This window comes from Gigantopelta aegis, chromosome 9 (assembly GCF_016097555.1).
Source record: "Gigantopelta aegis isolate Gae_Host chromosome 9, Gae_host_genome, whole genome shotgun sequence".
Taxonomy (NCBI): domain Eukaryota; kingdom Metazoa; phylum Mollusca; class Gastropoda; order Neomphalida; family Peltospiridae; genus Gigantopelta; species Gigantopelta aegis.
This window is the reverse complement of record NC_054707.1, coordinates 78,091,074-78,109,818: the sequence shown is the minus strand read 5'-3', so window position 1 is coordinate 78,109,818 and position 18,745 is coordinate 78,091,074. Positions and strand designations below refer to the sequence as shown.

General features: G+C 30.8%; 1 protein-coding gene across 5 annotated transcripts in view; it reads right to left on the bottom strand.

Annotated features, from left to right (window-relative positions):
• Positions 1–18,745, bottom strand: part of LOC121381335 (twitchin-like) — a 214,064-nt gene that overhangs the window by 115,170 nt on the left and 80,149 nt on the right. For all 5 annotated transcript variants that reach the window (XM_041510607.1, XM_041510609.1, XM_041510610.1 and 2 more), the window contains exons 11-20: positions 17,852–17,943; positions 16,561–16,774; positions 14,909–14,996; positions 14,130–14,188; positions 13,473–13,716; positions 11,961–12,010; positions 11,380–11,392; positions 9,373–9,753; positions 6,108–6,200; positions 1,954–1,967 (exon numbers count right to left, since the gene is read on the bottom strand). In XM_041510607.1, the coding sequence (XP_041366541.1) occupies positions 1,954–1,967; positions 6,108–6,200; positions 9,373–9,753; positions 11,380–11,392; positions 11,961–12,010; positions 13,473–13,716; positions 14,130–14,188; positions 14,909–14,996; positions 16,561–16,774; positions 17,852–17,943 (1,248 nt within the window). The remainder of the gene's footprint in view (positions 1–1,953; positions 1,968–6,107; positions 6,201–9,372; positions 9,754–11,379; positions 11,393–11,960; positions 12,011–13,472; positions 13,717–14,129; positions 14,189–14,908; positions 14,997–16,560; positions 16,775–17,851; positions 17,944–18,745) is intronic.

The window sequence follows — 18,745 nt, the reverse complement described above, 5'->3', positions numbered from 1 at the left end:
TTGGAACTTAAGAAAAATGCCACTGGAAGGGAGTTATGTAATTGCTTCCTGAATATTTCTCTTCTTTTTTCTCCTTTCAAAACAAATAGAGCCTAAAAATGCAACAGTTGGTGCTTTCAAACTTAAGATAATAAGAAAAATGTCACTGGTAGGAAGTTATACAATTGCTTCTTGACTATTTCTTTTTCCTTTCTTTCAAAACAAATAGAGCCTAAAAATGCAACAGTTGTCACAGCACAACAGTTGATGCTTTCAAACTTAAGATAATAAGAAAAATGTTATTGGCAGCAAGTTATACAATTGCTTCTTGACTATTTCTTTTTTCTTTCTTTCAAAACAAATAAAGCCTAAAAAAAAGTCATCGTGGACAGCAATCATTGCATTTAGACTGGCTTCAGCATGTTTCTAAACATATAAAAAGGATACAAAATGACTAATATAAAAAAAAACCTCTATCAAAATACATCTCAATAAGGAATATTGGCAGGACAGTATGGCAACCATCTTGAAAAATGGCCACCATATTGAAAATTCAAGTGGTTAATTGGAACTAAAGAAAAATGCCATTGGTAGTAACTTATGCAATTGCTTCTTGAGTACTTCTTTTCTTTTTAAAACTGTTTTCAGAAATCAAAACCTTCTTACATGTACACCATATTCCCAGACAGGAAACTTAATATCAAGCAAGAAAGGTTTTTCTTTCATAGTAAAAAGTAAAAAAACAAATATTGTACAAATAACTGAAAATGCAGGAACATTTCTAGTAAACCAAATGACACTGTAGCATAGGACATATTTACCTTGTTAATCTGTACAAATAGTATGCTCATTTAACATACTGTCTTAGATGTTTATAACCGTATGTGCATGCAATAATACACAGTGCTAATAACATAAAATACAACCAATATTCCATTTTAACTTAAAACTGAAAACAGATAAATAGTTTAAATTGTTTTGTTTTTTCTAACTTAACCTTCAGTATGAGATAATGCTTTGGGGTTCTAGTGGTCATAAAGCATCATTAAAACTGACAGCTTGATATTTTTAACAAGTCAACAAACTTGATCCATAACACTTATATATCTCTCCAACCCAGACTGCCTCTTTTTTTAGAACTTAAAGGTACTATTATAAATCAGGGCTAGCTCTAGAACTCATATTTTGCATATTTTAAAAACAATTGGCAAATTTTACTTTAATTTGGCCATATGCTTTCATGTAATAATTGATATTTAGTTCTGAAAATAATTGAGATTGTGCAATTTTTGATGTTTAATAGATAATTTTGTAAAAGTCTGGCCAGAGTTAGCCCTATAAATGATAAACAATTTTGAAGGAAGAAACGAACTTGCTGTAATCTAACATTTACAAACAACTGCTATAACTCTTCTTTTATTTCAACAACACTTTCTTTCTTTTACCTCTTTCCATTTAAGATGGGGAATACATACAAAGAGAAATTAATTAAGCATCCCTGATGTTTTTCTATCATCAAAATGTTCTTACTCGTATCCATTTTAAAATGTTAATGTTATCTAAAAGATGAATCTATCAACTAACAAAAACACAAATAATGATGGCAGTGTTCAATATTTTAATTGCAGACAGCTATGTTGGACAGACATCACCTGTTGAGAAGTCACGGACATTTCAGAGAACTACTCATTTTAAAGGGTTGGCACCTCACAAGGCATGCCAAAATCCTGTCTTTCTGATGGGTTGCCCTGTCTTTCTGATGGGTTGCCCTGTCTTTCTGATGGGTTGCCCTGTCTTGGTAGGTCCTTAACACCATAGCCAATGATTAATAAAGCTATGTGTTCTAGTGGTGTCATTAAACAAAACAAACTTCAACTTTTATTACAGGAGATGCTTAATTAATTTGTCTACTTAAATTTTGGGCAATTGATTGATGACCAATACTTGCAATTAAAAATAATAAAGAGTACTTACCATTGATGTTTTCACTGCAAGGTAAAATAAATAAGAATAATGTTAACTTGAGTGGAAAAACTAAATATTACATATGTAGCACTAAATGTTAAAAGTTTAACAGGTAAATAATAACTTGTAAAGTTTTTATGGTAATTAATCATGTTAATTTTTAAAAAACCTCTACATCTATGATGAATTCAGCAAACTGTTAATTACAATCTACTATATCTGAAGTAAATAAAATTAAAAATTAATTTAATTATTATATTATAAAACACAACATTAATAAGATTGTACTAAGTAAAACTAGAAACATACTGTTAACAATATTAATTCAATGTTTCTGATTTTAATAAGTATACATAATATTATAAATTACATTGTAGCCAAGGACAAGAAATAAAACAGAATGTAATTATTACAGTTTAAAAGCAGTATACTGTAAAATAAAGTATAAATTATTTGTAATGTGAATCTTGATATACAAGACATGTATAAACAACACAAGATATAAAAACCAACCAACTATGGTAAACATAATAATAACAATTAATTCACAATAGTATAAATTTACAACATAATAATTAATCTAAAAGATAAAAATAATTATTCAACTGCTTCAGGTACAAAAGATTAGAATATGGCATTTTTAAACTGAACTACAAACTTGTTAAACATTTCTTTGTAAAATGACAAATTCCAAACACCTAGAAACTTACCAATAGTTATATTTATTAAGGAAAGAAGAAACAATAAAACATAGAATTAAAAAATGAAATATTATCTCCTAATTCTCCTCTATAAAATAAATGTATTTATTATTTTAATGTCCATGTCCATTAAATATATTCATACTACAGAAAAATAATTTTAAAAAGCTAAAAAAATAAATTAAAAAAAATACATAAATAATACATTTTGAATAAATAAATAAATAAATAAATAAATAAATAAATGAATGAATGCACAAATGATACATTTTGAAACAATGTTAGCTGTTTAGGGAATTGAACTAGGGATTATTATACAGTAAGACAACCATTTTTTTTTAATTCCATGGCTTTTCTGCAAGTATAGATTCAGTTAACCATTTCATACTAGAGCTTTATACCCTGCTCTGAAACTGAAAGATATGGAGTCCAAATGGTGATTGCCAAATTAAAACTTAAATCTGTTTCCTCCCCCATTTTATAACACTGTTTACTAAAGCAAGATGTGGAGTCCAAATGGTGATTGCCAAATTAAAACTTAAATCTGTTTCCTCCCCCATTGTATAACACTGTTTACTAAAGCAAGATGTAGAGTCCAAATGGTGATTGACAAATTAAAACTTAAATCTGTTTCATTCCCCATTTTATAACACTGTTTACTAAAGCAAGATGTGGAGTCCAAATGGTGATTGACAAATTAAAACTTAAATCTGTTTCATTCCCCATTTTATAACACTGTTTACTAAAGCAAGACAGTTTTGTAACAAATGAATATCATCAGTTGCCTTGTTGCAACATAAAAGGCTCTTTGCCATGTTTTTTTTTAGTACATTGTTCAACTAAAGAGCTCAGAAGCAAGATGGTCTCACCATTTTTGTACTGGCTAACAGTAAATGTTTATGTAACCTAGATTTGAAACAAAAGCCAATACATATATAGAGGAATGGTGCATCACTGGATCATCTATGCTAAATGCTTCAACATGCATCAAAATAAGCATGGTGCTTGGTAAAAAAAAATTGGTTTGGATCTCATAACTCAAAGGATAAACCATATTTATCAAGTTTACAATTTCCATTATCATTTCTTCACGAACATGCTAATACTTTGTTATATCACTGTTTTCATCATACTGATACTTTTGTATGTAATGTGTATATAAACAACATACAATTTATAAAGATTTAGGTGATGGGGATTTTTGTTCAAAAGATTTGGTGGAGAACGAAGTATAATTTTCAACTTTCCTGACATGAAGTAATTAACCTCCTGGTAACCTGAAAAACTTTTCTCAGCTTATTTTGATGCTTGCTTAACTAGTAAAATGTATACTGGATTTGGCAGCTTAAGAAGCGTAAGTTACTCATAAGAAATAAAGTGAACAATAAATTAACAAATTGACATAAAAAGTGTGATACAAAGTGAAATAACCAAATTTGTATTGAACAAGTGACACAAACATTTTGTATATGATATGAATTATTTTGTCTTCTATACAACCAACAATATAAATTACAGTTTAAATGATGAAAATAATAGTCCATAAAAGGAATATTATATGCCATAAATGATATAAAATGATTATATTATAAATAGGTATACCATATACCACATATATGCTATTAAACATATTTTACAATATGTGCATCAGAACATATCCTCTGAGTACTTACCTGTTTCATTTTTAGAATACTGTCCCATTGTGCCAAAGAAGACCTTCGGTTGAGGCATGCCAAATTCATAGTAATGCATGCAACACTTACAGGAGACCAGACAATTAAATGGCAATATTTGTTTAACTTTTCTTTTTCTAAATATGAAAAGCTTTGAGAAAACACTGCAACATACACTCATCAAAATATTTTAATTATAGTTTCAGTTTGATATACATGTTAATAATTAAAATGTAAATATTTGAAATTGGAATCGATAAAACTGGAATTTTTGTTTTTGTACCTGACTCTTATTATAACATTTCCTATTATCGTGTGAACAAAAGAATAGTGTTATGTTATTATGAGTTTGAGCCACAAATTATAAAATTCCATTTTTCTAAATAATTTTAACATGACAAAGCACCTCCATTTAATTAACTGGACATACTATTTCATCTTACAATAACACCATACATGAAACAGCTCTTTTATCTCATGCAAATGTTAAAGTCACTCACTGCTGATAAGTCATGCTTTTGGAGTCTTTGCTAATTGGTTGTATTAGCTATGAAATATGATAATTGTTCTGACTAAGAGTAATTGGAAAACCAATAAAATTAATTATATACTTTATAAGACATCCCACTTTCTGAAGTTGAATATTTTAAGAAAAAAAACACTACAAGAAAATGCACAAAATTGAAATTTTACATAAAACAAGTTTACTATGTTTCTTTCCCCACTGCCCATAGTCTTTTATCCATGATGAATTACACTTCATTATTTCTTCAAGTGTCATTTTTGCCTTCAACATTTCAACATATTCTCTTAAGCTTTTCTTTTGGTCAACTTGCCTACATGAGCATTGATGAAACATTGATGAAACATTGGAGAAACATTGGAGAAACATTACCAGACTAAAAAGTCCATAGGATTGCAGTCAGGGGACATAAAATGAAAATCTTAAAGTCTTGGCTTAAAAAACAAGAAACTCAAAGGACATGCATTTTACCTTAGGAGTAAAATACTTCTGGGTGTGGTAGAAGATAGTCAACCATCCTTTTTAGAACATACATTAGATGTTGATACTCAGTAGGATATCAGTGGTATTTATAACATTTTGTATATTAAGTTTTGTACCATGCACCAGTTTAAAGTATATATTGTATTAAAATGAACATTTTACTCTCATTTTAATGTTCTGCATTGCATACCTTTTTTGCTATTCAACTTCAAAAAGTATGATGATATATTTAAGCCATTTAGTTGATCAACTGTTTGTACTGTTATGACTTTAAAACTGCTGTTTAGCAAAACACAGTTCTGTTTCAATGTGCTGTTAAATGGTAGGTCATTAATGATTATGTTTTGGTGTCTACATGCTTAGCTGTGTTGATGTACTGTTTTAGTTTGAATACAAGATTCCAACAAACTTGAGATCACAAGAACCTTAAATTGTAAAGCTAGGGTGCAGGTGTTTAAGCATTGTAAATATATGTAGCTACCAGTACATCCATGTAAGACATAAACAGGATTTGTAAATTCGGCCTGCAATTATTTGTTCTCATTGTCCAAATCAGATTAACTAAAATTGTACCCAACTTTTGCAACAGGGCTTTCCCAAAATAATACATATGTATTAGATTCTATTCTAATTTTTGTTTTAGATAAAGTACGTAAAAAGTTAAATATTGGATAGGTTTGATACAGATGATATGTTACATTCAAAGGTTAAGCAAAGACCCCAATGCGATGTTAGTGAGTGATATATATATATATATATATACGATACCACGTGCTTACTTACCGTCATCAGAATCATCCCAACCATTGTTTGGAATGTTTGAGGATGGTGGTCGGTCATCGTCTGCCTCGTAGCCATCGCTAACCTCTTCATCCGCTTTATCAAACAATGTAAACTACAGATGACTGTGTCAAGAGAGTACAAACACAAAGGCATGCTTTTCTCACAGAAACATGTGGCCTTAACCTGAATCAGTGCCTCAGACTTTTTATTTAATAAAAGTAAAGTCTCTGTTTAAAACCACAAGTTTAAAATTGACAGGAGAAAACATTTTTTTAAAAACCCTCAAAATCAACCATTTTAATTTGCTTAATTTTTATAAATTAAAATTAGGTTTATACATTTAGATATAAAGAATTAAAAAATATATTACTCTCATTGTCTTAAAGTGTGTAATTAGATTTTGTCCAAAAAACATTATTCTTAAAAAAGCCTACTATTTAATAATAAAAAAAGAGAAAATTAGAAATGTACTGATGTCAATTGATACATATTCATTATGACAGTAAGTTTAGAAATAAATAAGGTTAGACAACTTATGGGTTACATATTTACACTGGTTAACTTATGGGTTATGTGTTTTACAATGGTTACAGCTTTAGTAGATTACAATATGTAATTATGTACTACATTTTGGTAGCTGGTTACTGTAGGTTAATTTTGCCTGTCTGAGAGGTTTAGTCCAGGTTAGCATGGTTATGTTCCATTGTGCGGGTCAGTTTTTCAGTGGGCAGACTACATGTACATCAATTTTTATAACATGTTATACTTGTACGCTATACAATTTCTGGAAGGTATACACATTGTTAGAAATGTTGCAACCAAAGACATGTTTTAACCTTTTAAAGTTTATTATTACGGTTCACTAATTTTACACAAAAGACAAATGCAACCAAAGCCGTAATGCTCATGTTTCTCCTACGAAAAACCATGTTGCCATTTTGTAATGTGATTTTTGTACATTATTTTTTATACCTCAGAGGTAGTGTGCTGTCCTGAGATGTGATGCATGGGCTGCAGCATCAATCACTTTATGGACTCTGGATTTGTTTGGCCCAACCAGTGACTCATGACTGGTATATCAAAAGCCTTTGTACTGTCTATGGGAAAGTGTATAAAAGATCCCTTTATTGATAATAGTAACAGATTGGCAGCAGTAAGTTTCCTTTTCTGCTTTTTTCTACCAAGTCTTGAAATAACCATAGGTTAGACACCAAATAGCTATATTTTAACAATGTGCTGAGGCACTGTGAAATAAATATTCTTTTCCAGAGTTCTATTCCATTCCAAGAGACAATAGTGGCAAAATATGATAATTTCAATATGTAAAACACTAAAAAAAAATCATCTTTTTTGCCCCCCATAGTTTAATCGGAACTGTCTCTTTAGCTTGTCCAAAAAAAAAAAAAAATATATATATATATATATATATATATATATATATATATATATATATATTTATATATATATATATACATGTATATATATATATGTAGATATATGCATCCAAAAAGTATTTTTGTACTTTGGTAGCAACAGAGAACTATTTGTGTTTTAGAATTTAATTTTTTTTGTCCACAGATGACTAGTGTATCTACTTAATAAACTAAGCATCTGACTGATTGTTGAGTCAAGTAAGAATTACAGATAGTGTTACTAGGTCATTAGGTTTGTTGAGAAACTTTTGTGAAGGTATGGGGTGACTATGGTGCTTTTTGAATACTGCATGGATGTAAGTGGGTTAGAATCTGTATTGTCGACAACTGCTGTGGCAGCAGTCCAAGTTACCGGCCACATACATACAGTCATCCAGAAATGAAAGAAGTCTTATTGTTTACTAATAGGTCATTCAAATGTTTATAAACACGCCATCAAAGTGAGGGCTGTATTATGAAAAATTCTTCCACTGCATGGATTTAATGGAAGATATATGTCAAAACATACATTACATTCTTTTGGAATGTAATAATTTTAATAAATTTAAATGTAATTATTCATGTGCAAATATAGCCAAGGATACAAATGATCAACAATCAAAATTTGTTTAAAAGCATATTAACTTTTGCATTATTGCCTTATATTGCAAGTGTGAAGGGTTTTGAAATCAAATGTTTTGTAACAAAAGTCATTGTTGAAACCAAACTGTTTAATTTTAACAATACAGGTCCGGAATCTATTAATGTAAGTTTAATAGCTACTTTCATTTCTGGATATCATCAACAAACAAAGGTTACATAATCTGGCAAAATAAATTCATTAATTTATTAAATAAGTGAAAAACAATAAACACCATTTGACAAAACAAAATCTAACCAAGTACCCCAAACTTTACTTTGTTGTATAAAATCACATATTAACTTGTAATTTTGAAATATGGAATGACTCTCAATGATTTGTTTTTGTACAAGAGTATGATAATAATAAAATAATTAAGTACTCTATTTTGCCAGATTTTAAAACAAACAAGTTATTGACATAAACACAGGCAAAAGCACTACTTCATGCTAAAAAAAATACAGAGACACAACAATTGTAATGCAATTCTGATAAACAATTGCAATCATTTTCAATTTGGTTTGGTTTTATTAATGTTATCTCATTAATGTGAATATGTCACACCAACACATATAGCAATACATATAATAACCATGTTCCATAAAGATTTGAACTACTAACCACAAGTGGCAGAAATCCAAGTTGACCATCTAGATTTCTTAAAGATTGGCTCAAAGAGCCATGTAAAATCAATAAAAGATGTATATTTTTTAAGTGTGACAAGAATTCATCTTATCTGACATGTTTGATTAAATTAATCACTTTTCTCATAAACCATCTATCAATAGTATTTATCAATTAACAGTGGAGTGACAATATCTTTTAAATAATGACAAAAGACAAATTTTTAAAATCTAAATTAAAACTTCCATTGTCCTTAATCTGCTACAGCCTGCTTTAGGGTCTCTCTGTATTTTATTATGAGTTATTAATGAGTAGAAATGCTGGCTTTTGATGGAACACGGTCATATAAAAACACAATTTACAATTTGGAATAAATATGTCAAAGACTGGTTGTCAGTTATTGAGAAGTCATATGACCAGTGTGTTGTTTTCCACCAAATATCTTTACTTTTCACGGACAATGCCAGCATTTCCCCATGTCAGTCCATTCACAGCTCGAGTGTTGTTAAGGTACAAATCATTTGAAAGACAGTGAATGGACTGACACAAAATACACCCAACAGCCACAGACAACATTCATACACCTTACCTTCCTCCAATATAGTTGTTGGTTTCTTCTGGTATGCTTTCAGTTTTGTCTTATGTGGCTTAGAAGAATCCTCTTCAGAGTCTTTTGGATTACCAGGGTTATCTTTCTTGTTGGTCTTAGGATTTCGACTCTTTGGATTACCTTTACCTGAGTTCTTGTCAGCTGGGGCTTCCTCAACAGGTTCTATAATCTGTGGAGGTGCTGTTGGTTTGGGAGATTTGTCTTTTTTAACTGCCTGTTCAGCTTTGCTTTTTTCTTCCTCTATAGGCTTCTGCTTTGGTGGTGTTTTTTCCTTTGGCTTGGCAGGCTCTGGTTTTGCTGGAGATTTTTCCTTCTTGGGTTCAGGTTTTGCTTCCTCTTTGGGTTCCTCGGGTTTTTGCTCTGTGCATTTGAGAGGATAGGATACTACTAAAAACATCTAAGGGAGACAACTGCTAAATCTACTTTCCAGGATTCAGAGGACAAAATACATGCTTGCTAATAAAGGTGCAAGATATAACCATGTACACTAAAAGTTTCAATACCATACTTGAAAGACTTCCATTTAATTTTAATACCATGATTCTAAATGAAGAAAATCCATTTAGTATTGTTTTTACACACATGTAGGAATAAATTAAGTAACATTTCAGTACCGGCCTCGGTGGTGTCGTGGTTAAGCCAATGGACATAAGGCTGGTAGGTACTGGGCGGGCTCACATCCCGGTACTGGCTCCCACCCAGAGTGAGTTTTAATGACTCGATGGGTATGTGTAACACCACTACACCCTCATCTCTCTCACTAACAACTAACCAGTAACCTACTATCCTGAAAAGACAGCCCAGATAGCTGAGGTGTGTGCCCAGGACAGTGTTCTTGAATCTTAATTGGATATAAGCACAAAAATAAGTTGAAATGAAAATGAAATGAATGAACATTTCAGTTTGAAGTTGTGTGTCTCTATACACTTCTGAAACATGTATCTAACATAAAAAAAAATTAAGTTGTTTTAAATTTTTTGTCAACAACAATAACCAAGATTAAATGCATTTGTACACAATTTAGAAAGAAAGTATATATGTTAAATAAAATGATTAGAAGAGTATTAAATCATTCGTTTTCATAACATTAACATAAATATATGTGTGTTTAACATCAATCTGAATGAAGATCTTCATTGACTTCAACAGTATATTAAATTTAGAATGTCATTCACTTTCATCCTGTTTATTTTTATAATTAATTTCTATTTTTTTCAATCAGATATCACTTTCTGTGTAATAACTATGATATCTATTCTCTTATTCAAATGCGGCAAAAACCAGACAAGTTTAAATAAATGTAAATACAGTGAAACCTGTCTAAAGTGGATCCTGCAGGGGACCCAATATTTACCCGATTTAGACAGAATCTGGTCTTTAGAGGGTCACATTTTAGAATTTACAAATTTCAGGACCATGATAACTCGGCTGCTTTTGACAGGATTCTGGTTTGTCCAAGATCTGGTTTAGACAGGTTTTACTGTACATCATATCACAACATATTGTTCCTGCTATGTCCTCAATAGTTTACACTGCTAGCCCAATGTTCTCCACGTAAAGATTCACAAAGAACCACTTATCCATAAACCAAATGATTCAAGCATATATTTAATGCATTACTGGAAGGTAGATAGAACAATGGATTCAAGCACTGCAAAGTATCTATACTTAATGCATCATAAGAAGATAGACCAACCTATTCAAGCACTGCTAAGTATCTATGGAAAGACAGAAATGCCATAAATAATCTATATGCAATGCATCATGGGAAGTAAGAAAGGCTGTAGACAAAGTCTCTATACTTAATGCATCATGGTACTGTCTCCACTATATGCTATAATATTTGGGAAATAATGCACTGCAGTCAAATTCGTAAGAAAACTCAAATCATATTCATGTTTCAACTGTGAATCGTGCATAAGTCCACACCAGAAACTTATGCATGTGTGCATATTGATAAAATAAATACAAATATGGTAATCATACCTGTTTTCTTGGACTGAAAAGAGAAAACAGATTTTTGTAAAATTGGAGAATAACAAACAGAAAGATTGAACAACCGATGAAAAAAATAGGGTAAACAGTTCAAATAAGATAATTAGTACCATTAAAAATGATGAATGAATCATACTTAGATAAAATGATTTTTACTTATTTTATTTACTGACATGCAAAATAAAGACCTCAAAGTTTAATCTTTGTGAAAATTGGTGATATTAGATAATTCTGAATAAAGAATAAAATAATTTTGTCTTGGTTGTTCAAACTAGTTTAACCTGTGGTTAAGCAAACCTGTAAAACTCAAATCAGTGCAAAGAAAAACCAAACAGATTCTTATGATGAAATTTATTTTTCCACAATTTTTAACATTTGTAAGTAATCAATGTGAAACGATACAAAACTTAATAAATATTTTGACAAGAAATCTTCCACTACACATGGCAGCCATACTTGAACAACATGGATCTCATAAGTAACTCACCACACATCATTTGTAGGCTAAAATCCTATATATTAAATTTATAAATGCTCTAACAATGAACTGAAAACTATTACAAAACTATTACCTTCATTTCTATTTTCATTTCTGTTTGTTCTTTGGTTTCAGTCTTTCCTTCTGTAAAAACAAAAGAAGAAAAGATTATATGTAAAAACAATAATTAAATCCTACTATTGTTTCTGTGCCAACAAAAAAACTTCTTTTTTTTGGGGGGGGGGGGCAGGGGAAGGAGGGATAAAAAAGAATAATGAGTTTAAAAAACCCGAACACTCAAATGAATAAACAAACTGAAATTTTAAATGTAACTTCCCAATAAAACAGGTTATATAGATAAATAAAAATATGATCTATATGTATTTATAAATTTTTAAATCTAAGTCATTAGCAAAGGAAGTGAAGGAATATTTTCATCACACCTAAGTACCTTTACAAACATCTATTTGGTGTCTGGCATATGGTTTCCTTGACAGTTGATTGAGACAAAGAGAACAAACTCACTGCCATCACATAGACTACTCTTACCAGAAAGACACTTTTCCATGGCATTTATTTTATTAGTAGTGGGGCACTGGTTGGGCTTTGGAAAACAAACTGTGCTGATATTCATGGTGGTTGAACTTAAAGATTATCTTTATAATACGGTTAAAACCAGACGAAAATTGTTTTGCCAAGATGTAGTCAAATATCAGGAGATGACATTACATTTGTTTTCATTTTCAATAAATGCTATTTCAGTTTTATAAAAATTATTGAAAATTCTGCATTAAAATAACTTTTTGGCTAAAAGAAAAAATGACCAAGAGTTAACTCTCTTGAATAGTTGAGTAGTTTGTATGTTTTCTCTTGAAGAAATGCATTTAAAAAGTGTGGCATTTGTCAGCATTTGTAAGGATGCATTTTACTTGCAGGAAAATACATTTCAGTTGATCACATACTTTCATTATGCCTGCATATACCTGGCACTGCCTATATTTTAATATTATCTGCAAACATGTCTTGCCCTTCTCTGGAAAAATTCCTGCAGACGCCCATGATTGTTCTTCAATGATAATATAACCAGACCTCAAAAATGGGAATCTCACTGGCTGATCAAAAATTTGTGCCATGTAGAACACATAGGAATGCTTTTTATACATTTGAGGAATTTAATGCTGCAGTATCAGAGCATGTATGTTTCAGTGACATGCAGAAGTGAAAACCTTATCATTATAACTCCATAGCAGCAAACATTTGTCTTCTTTAACAACACCATTAGAGCAAACTGATTTTGTTTTAATCATCGGAAGCATTTTGCTGATATGAACACAAGGAATAAAATGCTAAATGAAAACAGACCTTAAGTCTATGGTGTTATTTTTCTATGTTTAAAATTTTTTTAAAAATTAAAGTATCAATTTAATATTTAATCCATAAGGATTGTGGTAAAAAGTGTTTCACTCTCTACTAAAATATTACCATATACTTTCCTTTTCTGACATACAATAGCCAATGTGTATTTTTGTGCTAGGGTGTCGTTAAACATTAATTAATTAATTCATTCATTCATTATTCTACTAAAAGCACAAAATGCAAGTGATACCTTTTACTTGTAAACTAGCCATGGAATTAGCTGATCCAAATTTGTTTTTGATGTCAACAGCATAGTTTCCACCATCTTCTGGGAACACCTCAGAAAGGTAAAGTCGTGCTACTCCTTTGTCATAGCTTATCTCATAGATGTCTGAATTTTTTAGAGGCTTCTTATCTTTTGACCACAATATTTCTATAGGTTCTGTTCCAGAAATCTTAGCTACAAAGTCAACAGCATCACCATCGGTAACGGACTAGAAAAAAAAAAAAAAAAAAATGTTAATAAAAAAAAGTAGATTAAAAACATTTCATAGTAAAATATTTCACCTTTTTTATTTAAATTCAATATTAAACTGTAGCTTAGAATAATCTGATATTTTAAAAGATTGATAAAAAAAGTGCATACAAGTCAGACAAAATGTGGTACAAAATCAAGATTTTAATCACATATGACTCAAATAATGATTTAATGCAAGAACATATACCTTGAATTTTTTTTTTAAATAACAATCAAAATGTTCCACATTATACTTTACAACTATGTTTTATCAGCATATTGATAGAAGCAAAATGTTATGTTTTAAATAGCAATCAAAATGATCCGCATTATACTTTATAATATTGATAGAAGCAAATTTTTTTTTTTTATCAATGGTCACTTTCTTACCTTTGGACTTAACTTTTGTACAAACTTCGGAGGTTCTCCCTTAACTTTAGGTTTCAGTTCTGAAAAAAAGTTTGTCACATTTACTCAAGTGATAAAAGAGAAATCATAGTACATTTTATTTCACTTAATGGTATATTTACCTACACACCAATAAAATTCCCTTTCACGACATTGCATTTTCTCTAGTATTTATATGCTCAATGCACAATTTCAAAGATGTATTAAAAGCTATTTAAATTATTTGACACATATATTAACAAATGTGATTACCCGGTACACCATTTGGTTGTGAAAAGTAAAATGGTGGTTAATGACCATAAGCAGTTTCAACTGCTTATTACCAACTGCATGGTCATCTTGACCACACTAAAATAAAGTAATCAAGTAATTAAAATTTGTAGGTAAGTGATTAATATAAAAAGACATGAAAGTTTTTATGTTTTGTACAGTTCAATTCATTGAGTTCATATGACAACAAGCATTCTGGGAGTACTGCTAAAGCAATACCAAATTTCTATATCTCTTAAGTTCAAGGGCCATAACTCTGTGTCAAGTCAAACTTGACCTATAACATTACATGATATAGCAGTACACACAATTCAGCTTAGAATCGTGATGCACTGCAAAAATAAGTCCTGAAATCTATATGTGGGACAGACAGACAGACAGACAGAGGTAAGAGGACTAATAAAGCAACGACAATAGAGCAATGACAGAAAGGACTAATGAGTTTTCATCTTAGGGTCTACTACTTTCAAAAGTCGGTGTAATAAACTTACGTTCTACGTTGAGAGCAGCTGTGACAGTGGCTTCCCCTCCTGCATTTTTCACAATGCACTTGTAAGTGCCAGAGTCCTTGTTAGTGTACTAAAACCAAGAAAGTATTAATTAATCAACATCCAGAGTATTTATCAGTGAACTAAAACCAAGAAAGTATTAATTAATCAACATCCAGAGTATTTATCAGTGAACTAAAACCAAGAAAGTATTCATTAATCAACATCCAGAGTATTTATCAGTGAACTAAAACCAAGAAAGTATTCATTAATCAACATCCAGAGTATTTATCAGTGAACTAAAACCAAGAAAGTATTCATTAATCAACATCCAGAGTATTTATCAGTGAACTAAACCAAGAAAGTATTCATTAATAACATCCAGAGTATTTATCAGTGAACTAAAACCAAGAAAGTATTCATTAATCAACATCCAGAGTATTTATCAGTGAACTAAAACCAAGAAAGTATTCATTAATCAACATCCAGAGTATTTATCAGTGAACTAAAACCAAGAAAGTATTCATTAATCAACATCCAGAGTATTTATCAGTGAACTAAAACCAAGAAAGTATTCATTAATCAACATCCAGAGTATTTATCAGTGAACTAAACCCAAGAAAGTATTCATTAATCAACATCCAGAGTCCTTGTTAGTGTACTAAAACCAAGAAAGTATTAATTAATCAACATCCAGAGTATTTATCAGTGAACTAAACCCAAGAAAGTATTCATTAATCAACATCCAGAGTATTTATCAGTGAACTAAAACCAAGAAAGTATTAATTAATCAACATCCAGAGTATTTATCAGTGAACTAAACCCAAGAAAGTATTAATTAATCAACATCCAGAGTATTTATCAGTGAACTAAAACCAAGAAAGTATTAATTAATCAACATCCAGAGTATTTATCAGTGAACTAAAACCAAGAAAGTATTCATTAATCAACATCCAGAGTATTTATCAGTGAACTAAAACCAAGAAAGTATTCATTAATCAACATCCAGAGTATTTATCAGTGAACTAAACCCAAGAAAGTATTAATAAATACAGAGTGTTAATCAATAAACTTAAACAGAGAAAGTTTTAAGTAATCAGGTTCTCAAGTCACTGTTAGTGAAATGAAAGCAATAAATTATTCAAACATTTTCACGACTGCTGTGATGAAATAAAATTATTAGTTTTCCTAGATCTATTACCTAGGGGACTAGTTTTCAGAGCTATCAAATGGTAACCAAATAATTAATATTAAACAAAATATTGAAACTGAGTACTGGTCTATTTTGTTACTGAATATTAACTTGGATTAAATGATAAAAATTCTGCTTTATGAAAGTAGTTAGTCTATATAACTGCTCAATATAGGTTTGAATACAATTAAATTTTTAATTTTTTATGACAAAAAGTTACAACCAAATATGTATTTTTGTACAACACAATGTTACATGGATGTTTCACAAAGTTGTGTTTGAATGGCACACTGATGTTTTTACAAATATGTGATTGCATATCACATGGATTTTTTCACAAAGTTGTGATTGCATGTTACAGGGATGTTTTCACAAAGTTGTGACTGCATCACAATCAACAATGGGAAGCTTTCTATGTTTCTCTCTGATCCATATATATTTTTTCCATTTCAAAATTACTCACATTTTCAATTTCTAGTGTTGGATACCAAACTCCTTTCTCGTTGCCTACATCAATGACAAAACGTCCACCAGACTTGATGGGTGTGTTACCAAAAAACCACTCAACATCAGGTTTCTCAGCTGACACCACAGCAAAGTCAATGACAATGATTTTATCTTGATCTTCCAAACGAATATTCGGCTTGCCTTCAATTTTTGGTGGTGAAGGTTTGGGGCTGCAAAGCAACACAGTATCTTTATAACTTAATGTTCATAACAAGATATTCAACTACATTTTTTATTTCTGTAATATTATGTTAAACATTCCTTTAGATAAAATAATGCATATTCTTTTAAATTTGACTTTTTTACTCAAATTCGTCTGGAGTCAAAATTGGTAATCTTGATATCTAGAAAGTGTTCAATGGCAAAATGTTGACCAAAAGCACAGGAACTGGGGGATCAGGGCATTCAGAGAAGACTGCTAAAGCAATACACGTCCCCTACTAGGCATAACAAATTTTCATATCTCCTAAATTCAAGAGTTATAACTCTGAGAAAAATTTGTAAATTGCCATGAAAGTTAAAACATGATCTGTAACAGTACATGATAACGTATATACAAAACATTTCAGACCAATATCTTCAGGCATTGCAAAAAAATAATCAAATCCAAAAAACTAATATTCTTTATCTCCTATGTTCAAGGGCCATAACTCTATCAAAAATGGGTAAATTACTATGAAAGTAAAAAAATTATTGAAAACAAATTTTCGTATCTCCTAAGTTTAAGGATATCTTGAGGAATTGTGAAAAAAGGCTAGAATATTATACTGGGAACAGAGAGACAGAACAACAGAAACAAAACCCATTGTCCCCTCTGGTAGGACTGGTAGGGGACTAATAACAAAGTTTTACTCTACTATATAGTATTTCGAATTTTCCTATTCTATACCAGGGGTGGGATGTAGCCCAGTGGTAAAGCATTCGCTTGATACATGGTCGGTTTGGCATCAATCCCCGTCAGTGGGGCCCATTGGGCTATATCTCGTTTCAGCCAGTGCACCACAACTGGTATATCAAAGGCTGGGGTATGTGCTATCCTGTCTGTGGGATGGTACATATAAAAGATACTTTGCTACTAATGGAAAAATGTAGCGGGTTTCCTCTCTAAGATTAAATGTCAAAATTACCAAATATTTGACATCCAATAGCCAATGATTAATAATCAATGTGCTCTAGTGGTGTTATTAAACAAAACAAACAAAGTTTTTGTTCTATACCAATCAACCTGGTCTTCATAGTCAACTTACGCTTCAAGGTTAATTGTAATATTGGCATTTCCTTCTCCCATCTCATTCTTTGCAGTGACCTTGTATGCTCCACCATCTTGTGGGGTGAAATTCTGTAAAGGAAAAAGATCCAGACCTTTAAAAATGGGTCAGTAGGAAATTCATAGTGAATCCTTTGAAGTTTAAATAATTATATTTTCAGAAAGTAGTCACATGGAATTGGCTCTGGTGTGAGTGAGTTTTTTTCCTATATAAAGAAAACTAATAAACAGTAGATTAACTCATACATAACAAGTTACCAGTTATTATCAAATTTATGTCCTGAGTTAAATAATTTTCACTTGTCACGAGCTTTAGCGAGTGACAAGTGAAAATTGTTTCATGAGGAACATAAATTTGATAATAACTGGTACCGAGTTTGTTATTCTACTTATTACCCCAGCTATTTGGCGAGTTTTTTTTTAAGCATTTATTTTCGATATAGCCTATATAGAAACGACGTAAACTACTTTACTGTTCTGGGTATTGCTTTAACTTTGTATTTTATTCACGGTTCACAGATAATTTTCAAAACCCAAAGTTCTATATATTCTATGAAAAAAAGGATTTATAATGAATTGCATTAAACTACCATTTTATTACAAGTTTGACACTGAAACCAGAAAGACGTAAACGCTTTAAACTACGTGACATCATTGTGTGTGCTTTGCCAAATTGTGATGATGTCATATTTAGTACTGAAAAGGTGATTGGTTTGTTGGCACCAAATCGTCCAATAGTAGTGTACATTAAACCAATGCATGAAATTATGATTTTTATTTTCTCCATTATGAGTGCCTGCTGGGGTAATAAATCTGGGTAATGAAACATACTAGAAGCTTTAAATACAATTCTAGGTAGGCCTATTGAAATTCT